General features: G+C 42.7%; 1 protein-coding gene across 1 annotated transcript; it reads left to right on the forward strand.

Moving 5' to 3' along the window:
• LOC137157236 (protein-glutamine gamma-glutamyltransferase E-like) lies at positions 1-24,184 on the forward strand. Its single transcript, XM_067554531.1, has 13 exons — positions 1-7; positions 2,399-2,572; positions 2,780-3,019; positions 11,114-11,232; positions 13,281-13,409; positions 13,582-13,762; positions 14,309-14,444; positions 17,315-17,418; positions 17,509-17,751; positions 20,043-20,360; positions 21,310-21,473; positions 22,405-22,529; positions 23,915-24,184. Exons 1-13 carry the CDS (start codon positions 1-3, stop codon positions 24,066-24,068), a joined length of 2,094 nt encoding a protein of 697 aa, XP_067410632.1. The 3' UTR covers positions 24,069-24,184.
• Positions 24,185-24,463: the final 279 nt, after the last annotated feature.

The raw sequence follows: 24,463 nt of genomic DNA on the forward strand, positions 1-24,463 counted from the left end.
ATGGCAGGTGAGTTCAGTGTGTAGTATGAGTGCTTATCAGTATATTAATGCTTAAGAGTGTTTTCTTAAGAGCCATTTATTGGAAATGTCTGCATAGATTGCTTATTTCAGATGGCAGTTTTCCATTGTAATTTACAATTGCGCTGCACTTTTTGTTTTTTGTTATTACTGTCAGTCAAATTTGTGAAGTAGACGGCTCAAAAACTACAGTATTAGGAAATGATCTTGAAGGATGAAATTGTGCAGATGGCCCACACAAAGTCTTATGTGAGACCAAAATTTTCTTAACATGGGGCTTCAGAGATGCCTAGGGTTTTGCTCTGTGCCAGCTGTACTGGAATAGATTTATGTGTAGATCATGTATACTGTAAGTAGAAACTAGGGGTTCAGCTCACTGTTGCCCTCCACTTTGTATAATCATTTAGACAAGTGTGTGTAAAATACTACAAATCCGACTAGTAGCATTTTACATCTACTTTGCACTAGTGTAAATGACTATTCAAGGTGGAGGGCAACATTGAAATGGGGCCTACAAAGAGGACTTAATCTTCTAATTAGAGAGATGAAAGAAATCTATGCAACCCAATTTTTAAAAATCCTAGGTAATGGAGTTTCCCTCAGGAGACTATTCCGCAGCCTAACTGTCAAGTTTTCCCTGCTATTCAGCCTAAATTATGTTCTAAATTCAACCTCTTTATGTAATGCCATTACTCCTTGTTATACCCCATGTACCTCACTAAACCTTCCTTCATTAATAATATTGTCAATCCATTATCACTTCCCCCATTTTACCCGAGTTAGAGTAAAAGACCTAACTCTGTCTTTCTTCTGAATCATACTTTCAGCATTGTGGCCATCTTTGTGGTTCTTCTCTGAACTCTAATTTGTCATTCTTTTCCAGATAACACAAGGCCTATGTAAGGCTAGGGTCCATAGTAGCCAGCATTAGTCTCTCCAACAGCGTAGGGAGAAGTGGATCTCAGCTCCTCTTCTCAGGTGCACTCACCTACAGAAGTCACTGGGCATGAAGAAGTGCACATGTTGAACCCTATAAGAGTGCACTCAAGGAGATGGTTTATCTACCCAAGAATCAGTGCCTCTCAGAGCTCCCACTCGCACTGTGCCCCACTGTGCCATCCCTAGTATTAAAGGCGCAACCATGCCCCAAGTCTGATAACATATAGACAAGAAAGAGAGGGGTTGCGGCAAAGACAATTGAACATCCTGAGTTTGACACATATCTTGTATTGTCAGAAAGTTTGTATAGCATGTTTAAAAATAAATGTCATGAGCCATATTGTACTTAAAAGCCACAGCACAAGTTGAGGGTATGCATGGAGGTGTTGCTCAACAGAAGAAATCCCTGCAAATGATGTAATTGACTTAGCAGAAATTCCTACAGGTCTCTGGGGTATCATGTATTGGAACTGGAGCACCAATGTTCTCAAGATGCCCTTTGCAAAGTCATTGCAACTTTCTGACCTGTGGCTGGCCTCAGCAGAAGCCCCTCTTAATGTACTTTAACTCCTCTTGTTCACCCATGCAGTACCACCCCTAGGCTGTGTCTACACTACAGAACCTACGCTGGCATAGCTCCTACTGTAGACACAGTGTACCATGACAGGAACTTTTTTGCCAAGGTAGGAACACCACCTACCTGAACAACGTTAGCTATGCCAATAGAGGCACTCTTCCGACAGCCTAGCTGCATCTACTCTGGGAGTTTTGTCGACATAGCCATGATGGGGAGGGCTGGGGTTTTTTCACACCCCTGATTGACAAAACTATGCTGATATAATTTTTAAGCATAGACAAACCTGTAGTTAGACCATGTTTCATATCCTGCTATAGGCCAGGCATCAGAGCAGGGACAGCAAGACAACTTCACAGCAACTGGCGCATTCCTAGAATATTCTGAAAGATCCTGAAATGTAGGGAGAATTTTTCACCATGGTATTTCGTATAAAAATTACTAAATAGACATTTAGATCTCCCTATTCCTAGTACTTCAGGGACTAGTGTCCACTCTGATTTCTGCTGCCTACACTGAAATGACACCTACCCATCCTTGTAAAGTGCTTTACATCTAATGATGATAATGACATAGCAATTCATTTCTTTTAATTATTTCATTATATGAAATGTGGAAGTTCACTACAGCATGTGAGATGAATGTAACAGAACCCAACACAACAAGCTCTTCGGGCCCTTATTGACCATTGGGCTTAGGTAAGGTACCAAACAATCTGCCCTTCAATCCAACCATCCTCCAGCAGCAAAATCCCTGCTCCTGGTAACTCATTCAGTCTGAGGGAAGCCCCTGCTGCCAGTGACTCACTTCTGTCTCTGGGAATTAATATACTGGCTATTTCTTCAGCTCTTCTCTCTTATTTTACAGATCTAACACCAACACAGATCAGTTGGCGGCCTAAAGCAAATGCTAGCACACATCATACTGACAGATATGTCCACACACAGCTGACTGTGAGGAGAGGAGAGCCCTTCACTATCACCCTGTGGTTCAACAGGTCATTGCAGACTGGGGAGCAGTTAGCCTTCATCACAGAAATAGGTAACTCCTACTGATACCCCAGCAATTCCTCTCATAGAAGGTTAACCTTTCCCCATTGCAGCCCACCACTCCTGCTCAGAGACAGGTTCTCCCCCTCACTCATTTCTTTGTCTCTAACCTACTCTTTGTACATGTGAGATCTGTATCAGCGCCACAAACAAGTACTTATTCTTAGTAAATCCTGCTGTCCCCTCTTCTCTCTGGCAGGGCCAGCCCCTTCAGAATCACATCACACCAAGTCTGTCTTTCGCCTTTCTGAAGCGGGAGCCAGTGGCTGGAGTGCAGTTCTAGGACCCAGCGAGTCCGGTTACATGAACTTCTCAATATCCAGCCCAGCTAATGCAGTCATTGGACGTTACAAACTGAGCCTCCAGATCACCTCCGGCAACAAGGTCTCCTCCAGGTTCCTGGGGCACTTTATATTGCTCTTTAACCCATGGTGTTCAGGTAGGAACTGAGTTATTTGCTCTTGAAGGTATTACCGTATTTTATTGCTTTCACAGCATGCACAATGAGCTCACCCCTCAAACCTGTTCATAGGGTTACCACAGGTAGCAAATTCAGCTATTTTTTTAATTTTAAAGAGGTTTTTTTTTTTTTTACTATAAAAATATCCAACCTCTGCATGGGTGGCAAATTCTACCTATGCCAGGTGGCTCAATAGAATATTTCTAATGGACCCAGAAGACCAGATTTCCACAGCCAAAAGAACCGTGAAAATCTACTAAAAAAACATTAGTACCTGCCAAGGCCTCAGTTAGATGCACTATGATTTCTTGTAGAAGTTAATATCTTCATGTACTCCTAAATCTAAGTAAATGTAAGTGGGGGAATGGTCCCGCTATTGTGGGGAACTTTCCTGGCTCATACACTATGCTGCTGGAATTGGCTAGCAAAAGGATCTGAGTCCTCACTCCCACTACCTTTATCCAGAGACCTGCCTGACCTCGAGGACCCTCTTTTCACTCTCCTTGTAGCCCTGACAAAGCTGGGCCCAGAATTCCTGCAGGGCTTGACCACCAATCTTGTCACGGTCACTTAGGGCAGGTGCTAGGTTGTCCCCACTCCAGGTGCTCTCTGCACCGGACATTTCCTGATCCACTAAGCATTGCATATGGTTCAAAGCAAATACAATTGATTAAACAGTAACCAATTAAAACAAATAAGAAAAGATGGGAAAAGTTAAAGGAAAACACCCAATGCCACCCCATGGGCACAGGGACACCACAAACAGCATCTCTGGGGTGTAAGGGAAGCTCACAGCTGGCTCCTCACACATCCCAGGCCTCCTGCCCAGGCCCTGGCTATGCCGCAGTGATGTTGTGGGTCAAATACTTGCTCTGGCGGTGGCCACACGCTCCCAGGCGCTAGGAGGCAGGACCTTTCTTGCCAGTGTCAGCCCCCCCTCATCGGGGTCACGATCCCGCTCCCACCCTGGGCCGGCCTGCATGGCCTCTTAGCTGGTGGTGTCTCCCTGTGCTGGGCCCTGCCCAGGGTCTCCCTCGCTCTCCTCAGCTGCTCAGGGCACTCGGCTCTGAACAGCAACAGCTCCAGCTCCAACTCCAGCCTGCCTCAGCACCAGCCCCTGCCTCAGCACGGCTGCTGCTCTGTCTCCAGCTCAGCACCCTGGACTGTTCCTTGGGCCCTGGCCCCTTCTGGCTCAAACTCCTGCTTTCTCCTTAGCTTGGCCCACGCTGTGGCCCAGCCCAGGCCAGACAGCTCCAGTTCACACAGAGGATGGGACCCCTGGCCTGATTCCCTCATTGGCCTGTCTGCCCTGTCAATCAGGCTGACCTGGAGTGTAGGCCTCTCCCCACTGGCCTTGGAGACTGTCTGTCTCAGGGCCCCGATTTCTCCTCAGCCTGCCTCCTTTCCTTTGGTCCTAGGAGATGCCAACCAAACACCACACCGAGGTTCAGTATAGAGCCAACAGTTGATCCCCTTACATTATGGGCCCAGCTCTTTCTACATCCTTCACAGAGGGTGCTGGCAGGATGAAGGCTGGGCCAGCCACGATTTCCACATCCACTGAGGGTGTGTGACGTGAAGAAAGCCGGGGATCTGTGCTTCCTCCCTTTCTTCACAGTAGGTTGGGGAGGGCACATCTCTGCTTCTCCCATTGGTCACCTCAGTAGCCTGATCTTGCTGAGGAAATGCAGAGCCCTGAGTTCACATCTTGGCAAATAAGTGATGAGGAAGCCCTATAAAGTGTAAGGCTTGAGTTAGGCTCTAATTTTAAGGGAATTATCCCTAATCACCCAAGCCACTAACCCCTACTGTAAAGGGAAAGGAACAAGAAAAATGTCTGCAGAATTAGCAACAACTTCCTCCTCTAATTACAGAGCAGCCGCCATCACATCAGTAATTAGGAATCTGAGTCAGAGGCCATCCCAATGAATGAGTCAAGATCAAAAAACCTACTAATTAGCCCAGAATGCCTTGTAAGACATGTAATAATAATTAATGAATAATACTTAGGACACAGAGGCTGTGTCTACACAGAATTTCCCAGGGAAATACCACCTACTAGGTAAGCATCTGGACTGGTGGAAACAAATCTGCAGGTACAGAACAACTTGTTTGCCTGCCATACAGACACTGGTTTGGCATTCCTTGAAATGGGGCAATGGGGTAGAATTGGCAGGTCTGATTTTATTGTTGCTGGTTGAAAATGGAAAGATGGTGAGGAAAAATATGTGGCTCTCCCATTTCTGTCGTCCCAGTTTAAACTCTGGGGTTTGGAAAAGCAGTTCCCCAAATCAGGGGTATCAGAGGATTCAGAGGCAACTGTCCGACAAGAGAGAGAGAGAGAGAGAGAGAGAGAGAGAGAGAGAGAGAGAGAGAGAGAGAGAGAGAGAGAGAGAGAGAGAAAGAGAGAGAGAGACCTAACAGCAGGCCTATTATCTGGCTACCTAATATTCTACCGTTTAACAGCTCCTCCCTGATCGCAACACAGGGAAGGGCTTTTGCTAGTGGCTGGGCGCTAGCATTGCAATAAGTACCACTACAGAGAGGAAATGGAAAAGGAAGAGCCTCAAAATTCAAAACAGATTTTGTTTGGTCTTGTTTTGGTCTCTGTAACTGAATGCTGAGTTGCCAGGGACAGAGGTGCAATAGAAATGAGTAAATAACAGTCAGACCCCAGGCAGGTGCTCACAAAATCCCTGCCCTAAGCATAAGAGCTGTCTCAGCCATTCTTGGTGAACAATTTATCCATCAAACTCAGCCCATTTCAGCTTGAGATGTGTCTGTCCAGAGATCACTGCTTGGCACAGCTTGCAAGGCCTTACATCCAACTTGATGGCATTTCTCTGTTTATCTACAACACAAAAACTTTTGGCTCTCATATTTGATCAATTCCAAAATTTCCAGGAATGTTCTAAGCATCAATGGGCAGAATCCTATTGATGGGGGGCAGGGATTGGAAAACTGAAAGGGGGAAAATGGGAGACACTGAGTCCCTACAAACTGTTTAGCACAGCCACAGACTCAAGCAGCTCAGTAAGTGTCTGTTCATCTAAGAGTTGGTTGATGGCACCCCTTAATGCAATCCAACAGAGCAGTACCCCTAACTCAGCTCTGTTCATCCTCCCAATAGCACTTCACTTGTTGACATCCTGAATGGTGAGGGTGAACAGCAGAATGGGAGAAGGTGGACATATAGAGCCCCTAGCATGGGAGGAATGGGGATAACCTTTATGGGGGAAAGGGGTAATGCAGTGAGACACTCCCTGGCCTGTGGGATATTGGGCTAATGTGGGTCTATGGGCAAAGTATGCACACACAGAGACTCTGCTATTTAGGAAGACTGGAAACAGAGGTACACATAGCACTGCTGGCATGTGAGGAAGAATGGGGGATTTTGCTGTAGAAGAGGGTACACTGAAACCCTAGCAAATGTGGAGTGGGGGACTATGGTATGGAGCAAGTGATGGACACAGAGTCCTTGGCATAGAGGGTAAGGGGAATGGAGGGGGATTTGAAATGAGTGGCACAGAGCACCAACGGGGGGAAATGGGGGATATACACAACCTCACCAGAGGGGCTATTGGGCAGAGTTGAAGGGGGTCCCTGAAATAGAGGGATATGGGATGGTGGCATACAGGGAGTTTGGGGGGGGGGGGTAGAATGGAGGGATGCAAAGAGCTCCTGGTATGTGCAATGAATGTGGTCTCCAGAAGCTACAAACACCTACTATTTACAAAACAATGCTGAATATCAAACTTTTTCCAGCATTCTTTGGCTTCTGAATGTATTTGATAGTCAGTGCGGGCAACTGGTTCCCAAGGTCACATGGTACTGTTTGTTACATGATTGGTTGGTGACAGGGTGTAGGTAGAAGAAGAGGGCATTAATGCAACAAGCCACAGGTAGCTGTAGGCGTGCTGGAGATTCCCATCGTGCTAACTTTAGAACTCCACAATAGCACCCAGCACCAGCCACAGTGCAGTATAGAGCACATGGTAAACAGCACAGGCTGAAATCATGGGGTGGGAGCACAGCTTCACCTACAGATCAGTTTTATTTTTTACGTCACTTGCTTTCTCACACTAGTCTCTCTTCACCTCCTACACCCTCACTCCCCTACAAAGACAACAAATACAGGATGCCTATGCCAACACTTATGAGGCAAACATACCTGTTTACATATTTGCATTTATATAAACTATTCCCCAAACAGAAAACCATTGTACCAATGTTCACAGAAAAGTAAATCACAAGGCCTGCAAACAATTCAGAATTTTACTAAATAGTCACACACAAAATAGTTCATATTATTTGCCATCCTTAAGTGCCCCATCATTGAGCGCTATTTTGGCTAACACTAACCTATACTGCCTATTAAAAGTGTGCATTAACCATCATGCAGCTGTCTTATACAGTTCTTCCACTAAGGCTTCATCCCCACATTTCATGCCATTGCAGAAGAGACATGGGCAATATGAGAGAAGACAATCATATGCAGTTTGGTGGAGATTGGGGCATGGCTGAAGTTCTATCCAAACAGGACTGAGGTGATGTTGGTTGCTTGGGGAAGCAACTAGAGGATATAACTTCTGCTTTTTCATAAAGTGTGTGTCCACTATTTGTTGTTTAAATTTGCAATGTAGGGATCTGATTAGATTAAGTGTCTGTAACCAGAAATCAGGTAGTAGCAAGGCAATAGCCACCAGGCAGTATCCAAGACTTTTTTTTTCATTTACATATGGCCAGGACATCGAGGTTGTTTTTCTGAATATAGATCTTGCAGCTGTCATCCTAGCCTTTGTCGCCTTGAGATTAGACTACCTCACTACACACTATATGGGCTATACCTTAAACCCATCTGGAAACTGAGGCCAATGTAGAATTCAGCAGCTCAACTGTTAAAGTGAAGTATCATGCAATGAGCATATTACTCCAGTACTCTGTGATCTATGCTGGGGCTATCTATTATTTTCTTGGTAGAAGTAAAGGTGTTGGTATCAACCTATACATGCATAAATGGCTGAGACACCACCTAAGAGATAACTCCTTCCCCACACCATGCTGCTGCAGTTGCAATCAACAGAGAGATTCAAGTTGGAGCCCCTTGGTATAAATAAAAAGAGCTACTGGCAGGGTGTTCTTTGGAGAGGCTCCAAACCTCCTCCACCTCTTGGTCCTAAAATAGCCCCAGACCTTCGGGACATGCTGCAGAGCTCTCACATATTTCATAAAAGTGGGAAGAATCATGAAGGTGAATAAGAATGGGAAAGGATGAGGATTCTTGCAGTCTAATTTACCTGGTTTGCTGAAGGTCAAGGGATTGCTGCTTAGTCATAATGAAGGGAAGGGAACTCTTTATATGAGTTTTAAGTTATGTTAAGGATATGTCTAATGAATGGAGAGATGATCTTTATATTTGCATAAATTTAAATAAATCAATATTTGGAGGGCTGGCTCTCCCACACAGTCATTTAGGGCAACAAAATATTAGCCACAAAATGTTCAGTAATTATTTGGTTGACTGCAAAAAGACAGGGAGATTTGGTTTACCTTGTGCATATGCTCAACTGGTTCTTGTGTTATGAGAAGGCATAAACAACATATCCTTATTTACTTTCTCCACACCAGTTATGATTTATACACATCAATCATATCCCTCCTTAAGCATCTCTTTTCTCAGCTGAAAAGTCCCAGTCTTATTAATCTCTCCTCCTAAGGAAGCTTTTCCATACCCCTAATCATTTTAGTTGCCCTTTTCTGTACATTTTCCAATTCTAATATATCTTTTTTGAGATGGGATGACCAGATCTGTACACAGTATTCAACATATGGGAGTACCATAGATTTATAAAGAGGCAATATAATATTTTCTGTCTTATTATCTATCCCTTTCCTAATGATTCCCACACCATTCCGTTAGCTTTTTTGACTGCCACTGCATACTGAGTGGATGTTTTCAGAGAACTATCCACAATGACTCCATGCTCTCTTTCTTGAGCGGTAGCACCTAATTTAGACCCCATCATTATATATGTATAGTTGGGATTCTGTTTTCCAATGTGCATTACTTTGCATTTAACAACATAAAATTTAATCTACCATTTTGTTGCCCAATCACCCAGTTATGTGAGATCACTTTGGAACTCTTCACAGTCTACTTTGGACTTAACTATCTTGAGTAGTTTTGTATCATCTGCAAATTTTGCCACCTCACTGTTTACTGTGTTTTCTAGATCTTTTATGAATATGTTGAACAGTTCTGGTCCCAGTACAGACCCCCTGGGGGACACCACTATTTACATCTCTCCATTCTGAAAACTGACCATTTATACCTACCCTTTGTTTCCTATCTTTTAACGAGTTACTGATCCTGGAGAGGACTTTCCATCTTATCCCATGACTGCTTGCTTTGCTTAAGAGTCTTGAGTGAAGGACCTTTTCAAAAGCTTTCTGAAAATCTAAGTACACTATATCCCCTGGATCTCCCTTGTTCACATGCTTGTTGATCCCCTAAAAGAATTCTAGTAGATTGGTGAGGCATAATTTCCCTTTACAAAAACCATGTTCACTGTTCCTAACTACATTGCTTAGGGATGTGAAATATTTCCTGCCCTGGGCAATGTAGTTAAGTTGACTTAATCCCCCCCCCCCCCCCCCTGTAAGTGCAGCTATGTTGATAGCTAGAGTGACAGAAGAATTCGCTATCACCTTTCAACAGGCTGGATTTACCATAGCAACAGAAAACCCCTTCCGCTTGCTGTAGTAAGTGTCCATACTACAGTGGTGTCACTAAAGTGCTGCAGTTGTGGCACTGTAGCACCAGTAGTATAGTCTTACTCAGACTGCATAGCAGAGTAAAAATATTCTGACACTGATATGTCACAGTCAGGAGAAGTCCCAGTACTGGGACTGTTAAAATTAGACTAGACAAATCACTGGGAAATGTACAATAGGGAACAATCCTGCCCTGAGAATAATACAGGCTGAATTATGTACCCAGCTTCTACAATAAGGCAGAAGAATCCAAAGAACCAGCTTGGGCTCTTTTTCTGCATCTTCACTGCTGCAATGCACAGAGAGCTCTAAGGTGCAACATGACAATCTGGGCTAGTCCCATGCAATTTGAGTTATTTTTATTAATTTCCTCAAGCTTCATGCTGTACAACATACTCACATTGGACTGTACAGATTCAGAGATACATAGCAATGAGATGTGCTCTTCCCGCTAATAGATCCATTTATTTAGAAAATCCAAAAGACAACCATGGTTTTGGATGAAGTTTATCATCAATGTTGTTGTCAAAGAGGCCTAGTGCTCACAGATTTCTTTACCTGTTACATCAAGGGAATGAAAAGATTTACTTGGCTCTGAGCACATTGAACTAATTTAGAATGTGCCCTCCTGAAAGGAATGGACATTTATCTAGGTATGACCTATTTTTACAGATGTCCAAGATAGTTTTTAACCACATACTTGCTAGTCGATGTAGCAAATAAGAAATGTTCTTTTTAGGTAAAATATGATTAGTTCTGCTATTTGAATAGCAAGTTATAAAACTCTAACCAAAACCACAAGAAAGAAAGAACAAAAGAAACAGGTAGACACGATGGAATGAAGCTTTCAATAGTTATGCTAAGAGAAATAATGGAAAATTACTCACAGATGAGCTTTATACTTGCCCATAGAATGGAAATTTATGGTGGGACATGGATCTTGCAAGTGTACAGGAAATGTTAACTACAAATGTGATATTAACATATGACTGGATAACATAAATATGTAACCAACTGCAAAATGTAATGGGCAAGTAAATATTGTAAACAAGCAGGGTATAAAACTCCAGGATTCAGGAGAAAGTCAGAACAGAAGTGAGCTGCAACCTGTCTCCCCTGGAATAGGTAAAGTATTAACACTTTTTGTAGTGCATGCTGATTAATTGTTGATGTATAAGCGTTGATTAATAAATTGATTGAGCTTGGTCATCTGATGTCTCAATCGATAAGCTAAACTGAACCCTCTTTACAATGTCCTCAGCTATAGATGCAATAGCACATCTAACTTTGGGCTTTCAGGTGATGATGTCCATATAGCTAATGAAGATGCAAGACAGGAATATGTTCTGGATGAAAATGGAATCATCTTTGTTGGAAATGCAAACTATATTGAAGCTAGAGGATGGTACTATGGGCAGGTAAGAACATAAGAATGTCCATACTGGGACAGAACAATGGTCCATCTAGCCCAGTAGCCTCTCATCCAACAGTGGCCAATGCCAGATGCTTCAAAGGGAATGAACAGAACAGGGCAATCTTCAAGCAATTCATCCCGTCATCCAGTCCCACCATCTGGCAGTTAGAGACTTAGGGACACCAAGAGCATGGGATTCTGTCCTTGATCATCTTGGCTAATAGACATTGATGGACCTATGCTCCATGAACTTAGTTCAAAAAAGAATTAGCTCTCTTATACTTTAGGCTTTCAGAACATCCCCTAGCAATAATTTGACTGTGCTTTTGACTGTTGCCTATTAATTTAATCAGGTTTCTGTTAGAGTTCTTGTGTTACGCGAAGGAGTAAATAAGACTTCCTTATTCATGTTCTCCATGCCATTCATGATTTTATTAACATATTCCTCCCTAGTCATCTGTTTTCCAAACTGAACAATCCCAGTCTTTTTAATCTCTCCTCATATGGAAGCTGTTCCATATCCTTAATCTTTTTTTTTTTTTTTGGCCCTTCTCTATACCTTTTCCATTTCTAATATTTTTTTTTTGAGATGGGGCAACAAGAACTGCATGCAGTATTCAAGGTGTGGTATAACATGGATTTATATAATGGCATTATGATATTTACTGTTTTATTATCTATCCCTTTTCTAAATATTCCTAACATACTGTTAGCTTTTTTGACTGCCACTGCACATTGAGCAGATGTTTTCAGAGAACTATCCACTAGTTTTGCGAGATCCCTTTGTAACAGTTCAGTCTGCTTTGGACTAAACTATCTTGAGTAATTTTCTATCATCTGCTGGATCCTCTCTAGAGCTTTTTTTTTTAACAAATTTGCATCACATTAGCTATCCTCCAGTCATCCAGTACAGAAGTTGATTTAGTAGTTCTGCAATTTCGTAGGAGATTCACTTGGGAACCAGCTTCTTATCCCACTTTTGATTTCATGTTCTCTTATGCACATTTGACTCTTTGGTATACATACCTGTTTACTTAGGACAGTATGTAGGGAGTCAGGTTATTTGTTTAGACATTTGGAGTTTACTTTATTTCCAAGGATATCTTATGCTTCCAACCATGGTTTCATGTGTGACAATTCTGCTGTTCAAACCAGCTATAAGCAGGAAACAGAGTGCCTATCCAGCCTTAATGAGAGTGCTCAGCATCATGCACAGGCAGAAGTGATGCCTGAGAGAAAGGTGCATAGCTAAGAACCTCATCAGCAAACTGTGAGGGTGGTACTTACACTCTTATCTCCTTAGACACCCATTCTTCACTCACTCCCTTAAGAGAGAACAAGGTAAAAAAGGGACGGAGTGCAAGTCAGCTGGTGCAAAGGAAGCTGGTGTGCTGGGGAATTAAACCTTGTATTCGGTGCAGAGAATTATGCTCTGAGTTTAAAGCTATGAGTAGCCTCAGCTCACACTTGTACTGGAGGGCAACAATGTTGCCATCCCTGCAGTGCACCACACAAGAACTTGTAGGAAGGGTCAGATTTTTCCTAACATTCTGTTCTACTGGGTTTTATCAGTTTACTTTCCTTACTTTGTAAGGTCTTTGGAACAAGGACTATGTTATGTGTTTATACAGTACCAAGCATCATGGCAGCCTGATCCAGAACTAGAGCCCATAGTCATAATACAGATAATAATACAAATACAATAATTTGCCTTGCTTGAATTATCTTTGGAGCACTATAGTTACACTGTACCAGTTGATACCTGGTGTAACTCCACTGAAGCCAATAGTTACCAGGATGAATTTGGTTTATTGTGATTATACCGTACTAATCCAGTCTGGGGTCCATGTGTGTATCCTCAGTTATCGCCACTCACTTAGCCAGCACAGCAGCTGTGTGCACTGCACTACAGCCAGATGGCTTTGTGGACCTACAGTCCCAGTACATCTTTGTGTTGGGATTTCTCAGAAAGAAGAAATTGCTGGAGAGTTGGTCTTTGAATTCTGTTTGAAAAATTAACTCTCCTTACAAGGCTCTCTCTTTGGGTTACAGTTTCAAGATGAGATTCTAAATATTTGCCTTACCATGCTGGATCTGAGCCTGTACTACCGTCAGGACCCAGTCACGGATGTCTTCCGCAGAGGAGATCCTAAATATGTGGGTCGGGTGATCAGTTCAATGGTAAGGAATGGGTTATTTGCTCTTGGTTTCAAACAGATCTATAGGCAAAAAGCACTAGGTGCATAATGGAACTCAGCAAAGTCCAACAGGACAATCTGAGTCTGAACAATGTTACTGAGGAATTTGACACAGGACTCCTCCTTTTGTTAATTCTATGTCTCTCATATTTTAGATCAACGGCAATGATAATGATAATGGAGTGCTGGAGGGAAACTGGAATGACAATTTCTCTGAGCATGAAAACCCATCCAGATGGAATGGCAGTGTGGTGATCCTCAGGAAGTGGCATCAAGAGAATTACAAGCCTGTCCAGTATGGCCAGTGCTGGGTTTTTGCAGGAGTGATGTGTACAGGTACATCTTAGAACAAAGAATTCTACTGAAATGGAGGTGTACTGTAACATCCATCACTTCACAGGATATGTGTACACTAGAGCTGAAAGGAATAAATTGCAGCTTGAGGAGACATACCCACACTAGCTCTGATTAAGCTAATGTGTTAAAAATAGAAGAAGTGTAGCCCTGGCCATGCAAGTGTCGGGAAGGAGCTTGCTGCCCTAAGTATGATCCCATCTGAGACCCTAGGTATGTACTTAGGGCGGCTCGCCACTCATGCCACTGCATCTCCACTTCTTTTGGCATGCTAGCTTGATCAGCTAATGTGGGTATGCCTCCTGGAGCTGCAATTTGCACATTCTAGCTCCAGTGTAGACATACCTTAAGAAACATAAAATGATGCACTCTACATTAGGAAACAATGCTTCAAACACTGTGAAAATGCTGATGAGTCAGAGCCAGTGAAACTGGTCAGTCTGGAGTGGCAGAGAAACATGGTGTTTAACATTTAAATATTTGCAATAAGACGGTTGGAGCATTTCTGTATATTTGTGTGTGTTTCAGTCCTGAGATGTCTGGGGATTCCAGCTCGTTTGATTTCAAACTTTAATTCTGCCCATGATGCAGATGAAAACCTGAGTATTGATAAATATTACGACAGTTCTGGAAGGAGCCTGAACATCAGCAGAGACTCCTCATGGTAAATATAAAAGCTTCTGCATCTCAGCAACACATAGAGACAGGGTGTCAGTTTCCATAAAAACAACACTGCTCTGGCCTCCGCACCAGTAAACACAGCACAACAGCAGCACAGACCTGAAGGAAATCAGAGGATCTTCATATGGACTGTGGCTGATGGCCAGCTTCCCTCTAGTGGGCCTCGCACTTTCCTGCTTGTAGTGGGCCAGGAAGTTGCCCGTCACCCCATCTTCCCTGGGAGGGGGTAGGGACCTGGGCCCACCCACTCCTCCAGGTCCCAGCCCAGGGGCCCTTTGAGAAGCAGCTATGTGCTGCTGGTACTGCTTTTCAAATGGCACACTCTTCCCCTGGGCTAATTTTCCCCCCTCCTTCAGTCCTTCTGGCTTCTTGAGCCGGTACCTTCCTCCTTGCTGCTCCACCACCGAGCTCTGCTCTCCAGTCCGTTCCTCTGCACAGCTCAGCACTCCTATTACAACAACTCAGCATGGCACTCCTACTTCCCCCAGCTCATGCACTGACTGTTTGGAGCAGAGGGCTTTTATGGAGCACCTGGCTGGTCCTTAATCAGCCTCAGCTGCTCCTAATTGTCCCCTAATGGCTCTGAGTTAGTTAGCAGGGAACAAGGCCCTGAGCATTCTGGGGCTCACATATCTCCCATCCACCACTCTTCTACTGCACTCTGCCTTCCCTATATCACAGGACATACAACTTGATAAAACAGTTGCCAGGTTGGAAGGAAGCTGTACACTAAGCTCCTTTGCTTTTGCTTTAACAGTAACTGGTTTTTCTTTGGCAAAGCAGCCATATGACTTAAAATTTAGCAGCAACTTTAAAAAGTTTAAGATTTCATGCACCAAATCTCTCACACACAAAACAAAAAACCGACACCACACAACAGTGTGTTCCTATGCAGTCATGTGCAATTCTGTGCTCTGTCATGCTCTTAATCAGTTTACTGATGTAATGACCTCTTCTTATCACATGTCTGTACTTCAGTCTCCTTCAGTGGAATGTTGGTTTTCTCTGGTGGATGGGTGATCAAAGTTTGTTGGCCAAACCTTAAAATTAGGCCTTCCCCGTAGGAGAATAAACAGCACAAAAACCAGTCCAAAACAAACAACTCCAGCCCTCCTCAGGTTCAGTAGTTCTGTCTTGTTGCCAAAAGGCTAGCTTACGCCCTGAACTGCTGATAGCTAAGTGTTCAAAAAGTTCATGAGTCAGGGCCCAAGAAGTCATAAATTTAGTTTTAAAATCAAGTGGTGTTGGGGTTTTCTTAAAATACAGTTTAGATTCTTTTTTGACTGCCTTCTGGTTTCTGAAACTTTAGACTACTCACTTCATGTTTTCCGGCTTTTCTCTGCAACTAGATGAGCTAGGTTTGTTTTTTTTAAATGAAAGTGGAGATTCTCACACAATCACTTGACTCCAACACTTAGGGCTTTAAAAAAAACACCAGATATCACAATAAAATTTCAAGAGTTGGCAACAATGTTTCCTGACTTATTCCCTTGCACCAGTAGTCCATTTATTGACTACTGAGGGCATAACTCAGTAGTCTTTTGCCCTCCCTGGGCTCAATCAGTAGTCTTTTTGTCCACACCAGAGCTAACTGGTTCCTGCAACTGATAATATAGAGTTGAATGGGATGGAGGTCTTCCTCCTTCCTTCCCATCTGAAAGTTCCTATCCTGAGCCCCTGAACAACATTAGAATTGGAAAAAGTGCAGAGAAGGGCAACAAAAGTGATTAGGGGTGTGGAACAGCTTCTGTTTGAAGACAGATTAAACAGACTGGGACTGTTCAATTTAAAAGAGGGATGACTAAGGAAGGATATGATAGAGGTTTATAAAATCATGAATGGTATGGAGAAAGTGAACAGGGAAATGTTATTTATACCTTCACATGACACAAGGATCAGGAGTCACCCAATTAAATGAATAGGCAGCAGGTTTAAAACAAACAAAGTACTTTTTCACACAATGCACAATCACAACCTGTGGAGCTCATTGCCAGGTGATGTTGTGAAGGCCAAAACTATAAATGGGTTTAAAAAAGAAGTAGATACGTTCATGGAAGATAGGGCCATCCTGGCTAATAGTCATTGTTGAACCTAAGCCTCTAGCAACCAGAAGCTGGGAGTGGACAACAGGGGATGGGCTTATTCAATAATTCCCCTGTTGTGTTCATACCCTCGGAAGCATCTGGCCACTGTCAGATGACAGCATGGCCATTCTTATATTCTCTGTTCTTAGTATTTCCCTTGAGCTGCCAAGCCCCTACTAGTGCTATAATGCCTCCAGTCTTTCCTTCTTGCTTTCATGCCTTCTAGAGTCCTTTTTATGACCTGTCTCCCACAGACTACAGCCCCCTTTCTGAGCTCAGCATTTCCCTTACTTTCAACAGAAAACTATCCCCTCCTCAGGTTTCACTTTTTAGTTGTGCAGGTGCCTCCTTCTCCCTGCATGTTTTCCTTACAGCCCTTCCTGGGCCAAGGTTTACCCAGCTTCCTTAATTGAGAGCCACCTTCCAGGTCATGCCTCCACCTGGAGACTCCCTACCTGAGTCTCAGAGGCCTTCTTCTATATAGTCCTAGTAGTCACAGGACTCCTTTTGGTCCCTATACCTCTCAGGTCTAGTGGTTGAGCCCCAGTAATACCAGGTAGTAGCACTTTCCCTTAGAGAAGCCATCATGCTGTTTCAATCCCAAGAGACTCCATGTTACATCTCAGCAACATCTTAAAAGCACCACACTCCATTCTTCCACACAGAGTGGTACTATGTAGGGCTTCCAAAGGATCTCTTCATAATTAGATTGATTGACTGGATTTCTCCCCTTCTTTTGACACACACCTCTTTTCATTCTGTCCTTCAGGGATTATCATGTCTGGAATGAAGTTTGGTTCATTAGAAGAGACTTGGGAACATCATACAATGGATGGCAGGTTCTAGATTCAACTCCACAAGAGCAAAGTAAAGGTAACAGATAAAGTTCCTCTTATGAGATCACGTCCCTTTGCTGAGACTCCAAGTGCTTAATAAAGTTGCTGATTTTTCTTGATGCCTTAGGGATATTTCAGTGTGGTCCTGCTTCTGTCAGAGCCATCAAAGAAGGTGATGTAGACTTGGATTATGACACCCTATTTGTGTTTACGGAGGTGAATGCCGACTGCAACCAATGGATTATCTACAAAGATGGAACTAGGAAAAAAGTTTATTGTGATACTGAGACAATTGGCAAGTCCATCAGCACCAAAGCTATAGGCAGTAATTCCCGTGTGGATGTCACTAACAATTATAAATATCCAGAAGGTAAAGGAAAGCTTTATCACAATTAATTTCCTTTTGGGGTTCTCAGCACTTAGAGGGTTAGGACTGGTTGCATGTTTTGGTTTAGTTACCTCCCTACTTCATTTGGAACAATATTTCTGGCAATACTGTTTTCAGTCTTGCTTCATAAAACAATGGGTACCATATTCATGGTGTTATGTGCTGGATAGAATCTTTAGCAGGAAATGCATTGATCAATATTCTGCAATACATATTTTCATAGAGTTGGCAGGTACATTTTGTCACCCAAAGCAAACCAGCAATTAAAATCACCTGAAAACCAAAGTCAAATGATTGTAGAAGACACCACTAATATCCTTGAAACTGAGTCCCATTTGCATCATCAGCGACACAAGAAAAAGCTAGACCTCTCTGTGCCACCACGGCACTGGCTATGTCCAGAAATCAAGGTCTCACTCATGCTATTAGCTCTGACTAGGAACTGGATCCTCTCAGGGCAACCATGGACACTAGCTATGTCTGGGAATTCTGAGGATTCCAATGGAACATCATTCTTCTGGCTTCCATCTGTCATTAATTCTGCTTTACAGTTGGGACAATTCCATTGTTTCATTTTGAATGAGTAAAATTTAACATGTTAACACCTGTAATATGAGGAGAGTCTGATGAATAAATACTCGTTTCAGTTCTACAGTCACCCTTTCACTCTATACATTCACCAGATCTCCCCCTAAGCCCTTTTCTCCCTTTCCTCAGCACCACCCCTGATGCCTTACCCTTCCTACATCAAGATCCAGTCTGCTCAGCTTCAATGATTCACTCCTTCTCCTTGCCTGCCTACCTATAGCCAGTGGCTCATTTCCCCAATCTGACTCCCACCCACTCCTGAGCACATTCACTCTGGGCTGCCCTGCCTCCACCTTGCTGGCTTCTGACCTGATGGATGGAGAAGCAGTAGTGGACATCAAGTTGCATTTATTCATATGTTAATATCCCCAGCCCCCCACAAAACACTGTCTTCTAATTGTGGCCTAGCTAGTCTGTGTAGCCACATGTTCTATCACTCTTACCCTCATCTTCCCTCCAAACATTTGTTATGCTCACTTGTTTCATGATCTTAAATACAACTCTTAAGTGATTCAGGTCAGGGACTGTCTTAACAATGTGTTTGCACAGCAAAATGGAGCCATGATCCCGACAATACAAATAAACAATAATAGAGCACAGGCAGGACACCAGCATGGATTTCCCCTAGTGGAGAGACAGAGTCAAACCTACTCCAGACAAGAGTTCCAGCCATTCTGTGCTACTTTTGAACTTCTTTGATTTCCAGCACCAACAACCCCTCTCAGAGAAACAAACCCCCAGAAAACAGTCACATATTTTCATCCGAGGAACTACTCAGATTTTTAAGGGTTAAAATTATATTAAATTAAATTGAAACAGGTTTAAAATCTGAGCATGAGTGTCATCTCCCACATAGCTTGTATCATAAAATGTCATTTGTCTGCACAGTGGCTCTGGGATATTGCAATTACAAGTTTATTTGTCATGAAATACAGTTCAGTTTATTCATGGTTCAGTATTCATGAAATACAGTTCAATTTATTCATGATGTGAAATGCTCATAGGCTGAACTTTCAGATTGGTGAGAAATGCTTTACTGAGCTAAGCAGGGTCAACTTTTTTTCTGCTAACTGGCTAGTTTCCTGGCTTTTGTGGTTTTACATCACACTGCTGCTATGACGTTAGTGATTTACAGACACATTTTCTGAAGTGGCCACTGATATTGGGTGCTTTAGTGTCTGGATACCCAACTTGAAACACCTGAGATCTGACTTTTCAGAAGTGCTGAGCACCCAGAGCATGAACTAAAGTGAATGGGAGCTGTAGATGATCTGATGCAAAGCATCCTGAGTTGGGCCCCTAAAATCAGTAGCCACTTTAGGAAATTTTCCCAGGATATTTTTAATGAAATCATAAATAGTGCAGAAGTTGGTTATCAGAGAAGCCTGCAGAGTTACAGAACAAAGTCCTATTGCATATTGTGGGGAAAGACAGGAGATAACAGAAGCCCTACAGTCCAACAATGAGCAGGAAGATAATGTACTTCATTTTAATGAATGTTATTTCACTGTATCACAAATACATAGATGTGCAAATCCCACATCCAGGGAGCTACTATACAAGTGGGATCTGCTGGTACCTTAAGTTGGTAGATTGTGCAGAGCTGGCATACTGTACCCTCTTTATAACCATAACCTAGGGACTGTAATGGCTATGAAATTTACTCATGTTTCCCTTTCAACTAGGCTCTCCTAAGGAAAGAGAAGTGTATAAAAAGGCCTATGCCAAGGCACGTGGATCAAACATCATAGAAACCCGCTCAGAAACTCCTAATGAGGGATCTTCAGAGACAGTTAGAAAACCTGGGATCTCTGGGATATTCAAGCTGGTTGAACCACCTGTGTTTGGCAAAGATATCAACCTAATCTTAATTCTCACCAACCTGTCCTCTGAACATAAGCCTGTAAAGGTGAACCTGAGTGCATCAGCCATCCTGTACACAAGGAGAGCAGTGGCAGAGATCTTGCAGGCAGCCACATCTGTTGATCTTAGTTCTAAAGAAGGTAACTTTTCATATGATTGGACAGTCAACAAAACCATGTTCTTAAACTGACAAAATAACTATTCACAGTCAAATAGACAGGAGAAAGATAGATCAAATGCATATCTATGTCAACCCTGCAAAATTGCGCAGGACCAAATCTGCTTGTCCACCCTTTATTAGAATGACTATTATAGGGAAAAAATATGATAGCCATAAAAGAATTACTCTCTGTGGGCTAATGGGCAAGAAGAGTGTTGCAAGACTAAGCTATGTTCTCTCTCTTCCTCAGTCAACAGGGATCACTAAAGAGAATTTAACAATGGAGGGTATGCATGCAATAAAAACAAATTAGACTACAGTAAAAGTTTCAGCAAAGCTCCATGTTCATCTCCTTAACAAGGTTAGGGTTCATAAAACAAAGTGCAAGATATAGAGAACTTCTCCATCCCCAAGGGCTGCAGAGGAAGAAGCTATTCTTTTTCCATACATAGCAGAAAAACTGTAAGGAATGAGACAAAGAGGAAGGGGATTGGGCTACTCTGAAAGGGACCTTGTGATAACTGGACCAAACTTTCACCCAGTCAGCAGAGATAAAATCTAGAAAAGGATATATAGAGGGATAGACCAAATGTCTTATCCAGCCAGTTGTCAGTAATACAAAGAAAGGTATACAATTAAATGCAGAGGGCCAAATGCTGCTTTCAGTTTCACAGAGTACCCTCCACTGAACACTGTAGGGTTAGACTGAGGAAGCAAAATAGAATTTGCCCCAGATAGCAGAATTGTCTGCAGCCGTCAGCAAGGAATGATGCAGAGCAGAGGCTTGAAGGCAAGAGATTTACATGGAACCAAACATCCCCAGTGCCATCCCATAAATACAGACTACAGAGAAGACTAGAGCCAGAGTCACCTGGGGCATCTGTGAAATTACTGGAGTCTGAAACTTTCCAAATATGTTTGCATTTCAGAGAAACAGATTCAGTTAAAGATCTCTTACGCCCAGTATGCAAAGTCCTTGACTGATGATAAAAAGATCTTAGTGACTGCCTTGTGTGAAGTCATGCACGTAGAAGAGGTAAAGATGTTGGTGGAGAAGACCATCACTTTAGAGACTCCAAACATCTTCATCAAGGTAAAGAGCTGTCTCCCTACTGCCCAAAATGGAAAGCAAATGGAAGAGTTCTCCTCAGAGAGTCCGGTAGCTGGAGCTCAGCCCAGAAGATGGGAATTCTGGAATCAAGTGTGAAAATCCAGACCAAATTTTCCAAAAGTGGTTACTCAATTCTGGTTGCTCAGCTTGAGAAAACTTAAAATGTCAAGTTGGGAATGCAAAAATCAGAGGCCATGTTTGAAACTTTGTTTCATGTTTATTTAGTACTTGTGTTTCCTGTACTACAAATGGACACACTATACTGTACTCTGTACTGCAGATAAGCTGTAGCACTTTCCCTACCAAGTCACCTTCCATGTCAACTGCCATCAGATCATTTGTGTTGGATACATTATAATTTTTCCATTCCATTCTTACTTTAATTATTGTAATGTGTTCTGGCTGCTTTCAAATGCCATTGCCCTATATTGAAACACAGACTTGGGGCCTGAATTCACCCTGACATTAAGGCTAATTTACACTGCTTTGCATCTTTAATCACTATCAAGAAGGTATTCAGTGCTCATTGTACTGCAGAAAAGGCAGCACACTAAAGAACAGATTTAATAAGTCAAGTCTGAATAAATCTGAGCCTCAAATCTTTTAAATATATACATTTCCCTGCCGCAGCAAATACAAGATCAGCTTCAGCACCAAGGAAAGGCAGTAGAAAAAAGAGATGCACATCCATCAGGGGCTAAATTCCATTGTTCTACCTATATCCCATCCATTCCCTGAAGGAGAAAGATGCTTTGCCCATATCTGCACTTACGTCTGCCACCCCATTCCCTGGAGAGTGTCTGACACCTCCTGAAGGTTAACACCTTTGGCTGTTCACAAGTAAATGTCCTGCAAGGGGAGAGGAGAGGGCATAAGAATTGTGAATCATCAGAAATGTTTTTTCCCCATTTAGATTCCTGCAGAGGTTGTGGTGAACAAATCTGTTACTGTAGAGATCTCGTATGCCAATCCTCTCCCTGAGCCAGTGAAGGACTGTGTGCTGCTGGTGAAACTGACGAATCAAGAGGTCAAGATAGAGTAAGTAAAAGGGGCCTCATCTGTCCATCACTTTTGATAAAACTGACAGTGAATCCTGACCTTGGTTTCTTGGTGAGCAAGACTTAGGCCTGGTCTACATTAGAGAGTTTTGTTGACCAGTCAGCTTTGCTGGACAAAACAGAGGTGGTGTACATTCTGCAATCAACCCTCCGCCAAAAAAACTGCTCTGTTTTTTAAAAAAAAATTAAAACCATCTTGATTAGAAGGGTAGGGCTTTTGTTGGCATAGTTAGGGCGACACAGTGTCAGTGTAGACACTGCATCCCCTTACATCGGCTGTGGGGAATCTTTAGTGCAACACACAAAACAGAAGTAAAACTTTTTGAGATTTCCGTTTTCTGGTGAAATTTCTTTGTTATTCATGGCTTTTTGTTTTAAAAAATTAAAGATGAAGTATGGTAGAACAGGTAGGTGAGTCTTCAGTGCGCCACCTAGAGCAGATATTTCTACTTTTAAATATGTGGGAGCTACTCAGATACTACAATGATAAGTCCAAGATACAGTAAATAGATAAAAGTCTGCCAATGCTTTCTTTCTCCCTGCACAAGCAAGCAGAGTTGCTTTGGCTTCCCTTAAAATAAATAATTAAATATTGGGAAATGGGAAGCTGGGAAAAAATTGTGCCTTTTCACAGCATGTGAGCAGAGTGCCCTATTAATTACTGTTTTGCTGGACATTGTCTCTGAGCTCTTCAGTGAGGAATCCAGGATGTTGAATATTCCATATGGGGTCTAAAAGCATATTTTACCTTGAGCCTGTCTGGCTTATGCTACCTGTGGGACTATAAAAGTCCCCTCACTAATCCATAAGGCTCTGGAAAATGAAATTCCACAGAAGGCCCCTGGAAACCATTGCCTCTGAATTACCAGTCCAGTTCCAGGGAAAGAAGAACAAACAAACAAATCCCACCACATGTCTGCCACTAGGAGATGATGATGATGATGATGGTGGTGGTGGTGTTGATGTTGCCAGAAGGGATGTCAGTAAGGCAACTTTAAAATATGAGATTTTGCCCATTGTGAGGACCCAAATCAACAACTCAAACATGGACAGTCGACAACTCTGTACTGCATCCAAATATGGAGATGTGCAGTAGCACTCTTCCCTTCTCATCTCTTTCCATTTATAAATCCAGATGGTAAAGCATTTCTTATTGTTTCCTGATCCACACAGAAGCCTTGAGCTCCAGCTAATTCCCATGAAACAGGACTGCCCCTCAGATACTCCAAACCCTCTCTTTGGTGTGACAGTTGTAGGTGGCTTTGCTTTTCCTTTCCACTTTAGCTTGTTCCTTGAGCCTCTCTGAGATACAGAATAGGAGAGTTTCCTATCAGCCTGAACTAATTGATGTTTTCTTTGTTTTAGTGTGGCAGCACTGGCACCGAGGGAGAGATCAAAGATTTACTTTGAATTCACGCCCCACAAAAGTGGTGTGATGCAGCTGCAGGTGGACTTCTCTTGTGACAAGTTTTCCTACGTTAAGGGGTTTGAGACCATTGATGTCGCCCTCGATCAGTGATTCAGTTGCAATAGTTGTAATGTCTCTAATCATGGAACCAATCCCCTATCTCTGCACTAGCATGTTAAAGCATTTTCCCCTGCACAATGATATGATCACTGTAAGTTAGTACATTTCCATTCTAAATGTTCTTCTGAAGTGCAATGCAGGAAAATTCTCCAAACGAATAGGAGGAAAATATCTCATCTCTCTCCAGGATGAATTCTCTTGCTTCCACAATATTTCCTTGTCTAATCTCCAATACCTCTATTTGTGTTTCTTTTTTTCCTCTCTACTCTGGAACTCTTGTCCTAGAACAAATGCAACGATATACAGTACAGCCTGTGGACACTCTTCTGCCTCAGGTGAATTGTGAGTGACAGAGCTAAACAATGAGTCTATTGCAAATGCAACCC

This window comes from Emydura macquarii, unplaced genomic scaffold, assembly GCF_026122565.2.
Source record: "Emydura macquarii macquarii isolate MOO-44397 ecotype Brisbane River unplaced genomic scaffold, CSIRO-AGI_Emac_v2 contig_1483, whole genome shotgun sequence".
Classification (NCBI taxonomy): Eukaryota; Metazoa; Chordata; order Testudines; family Chelidae; genus Emydura; species Emydura macquarii.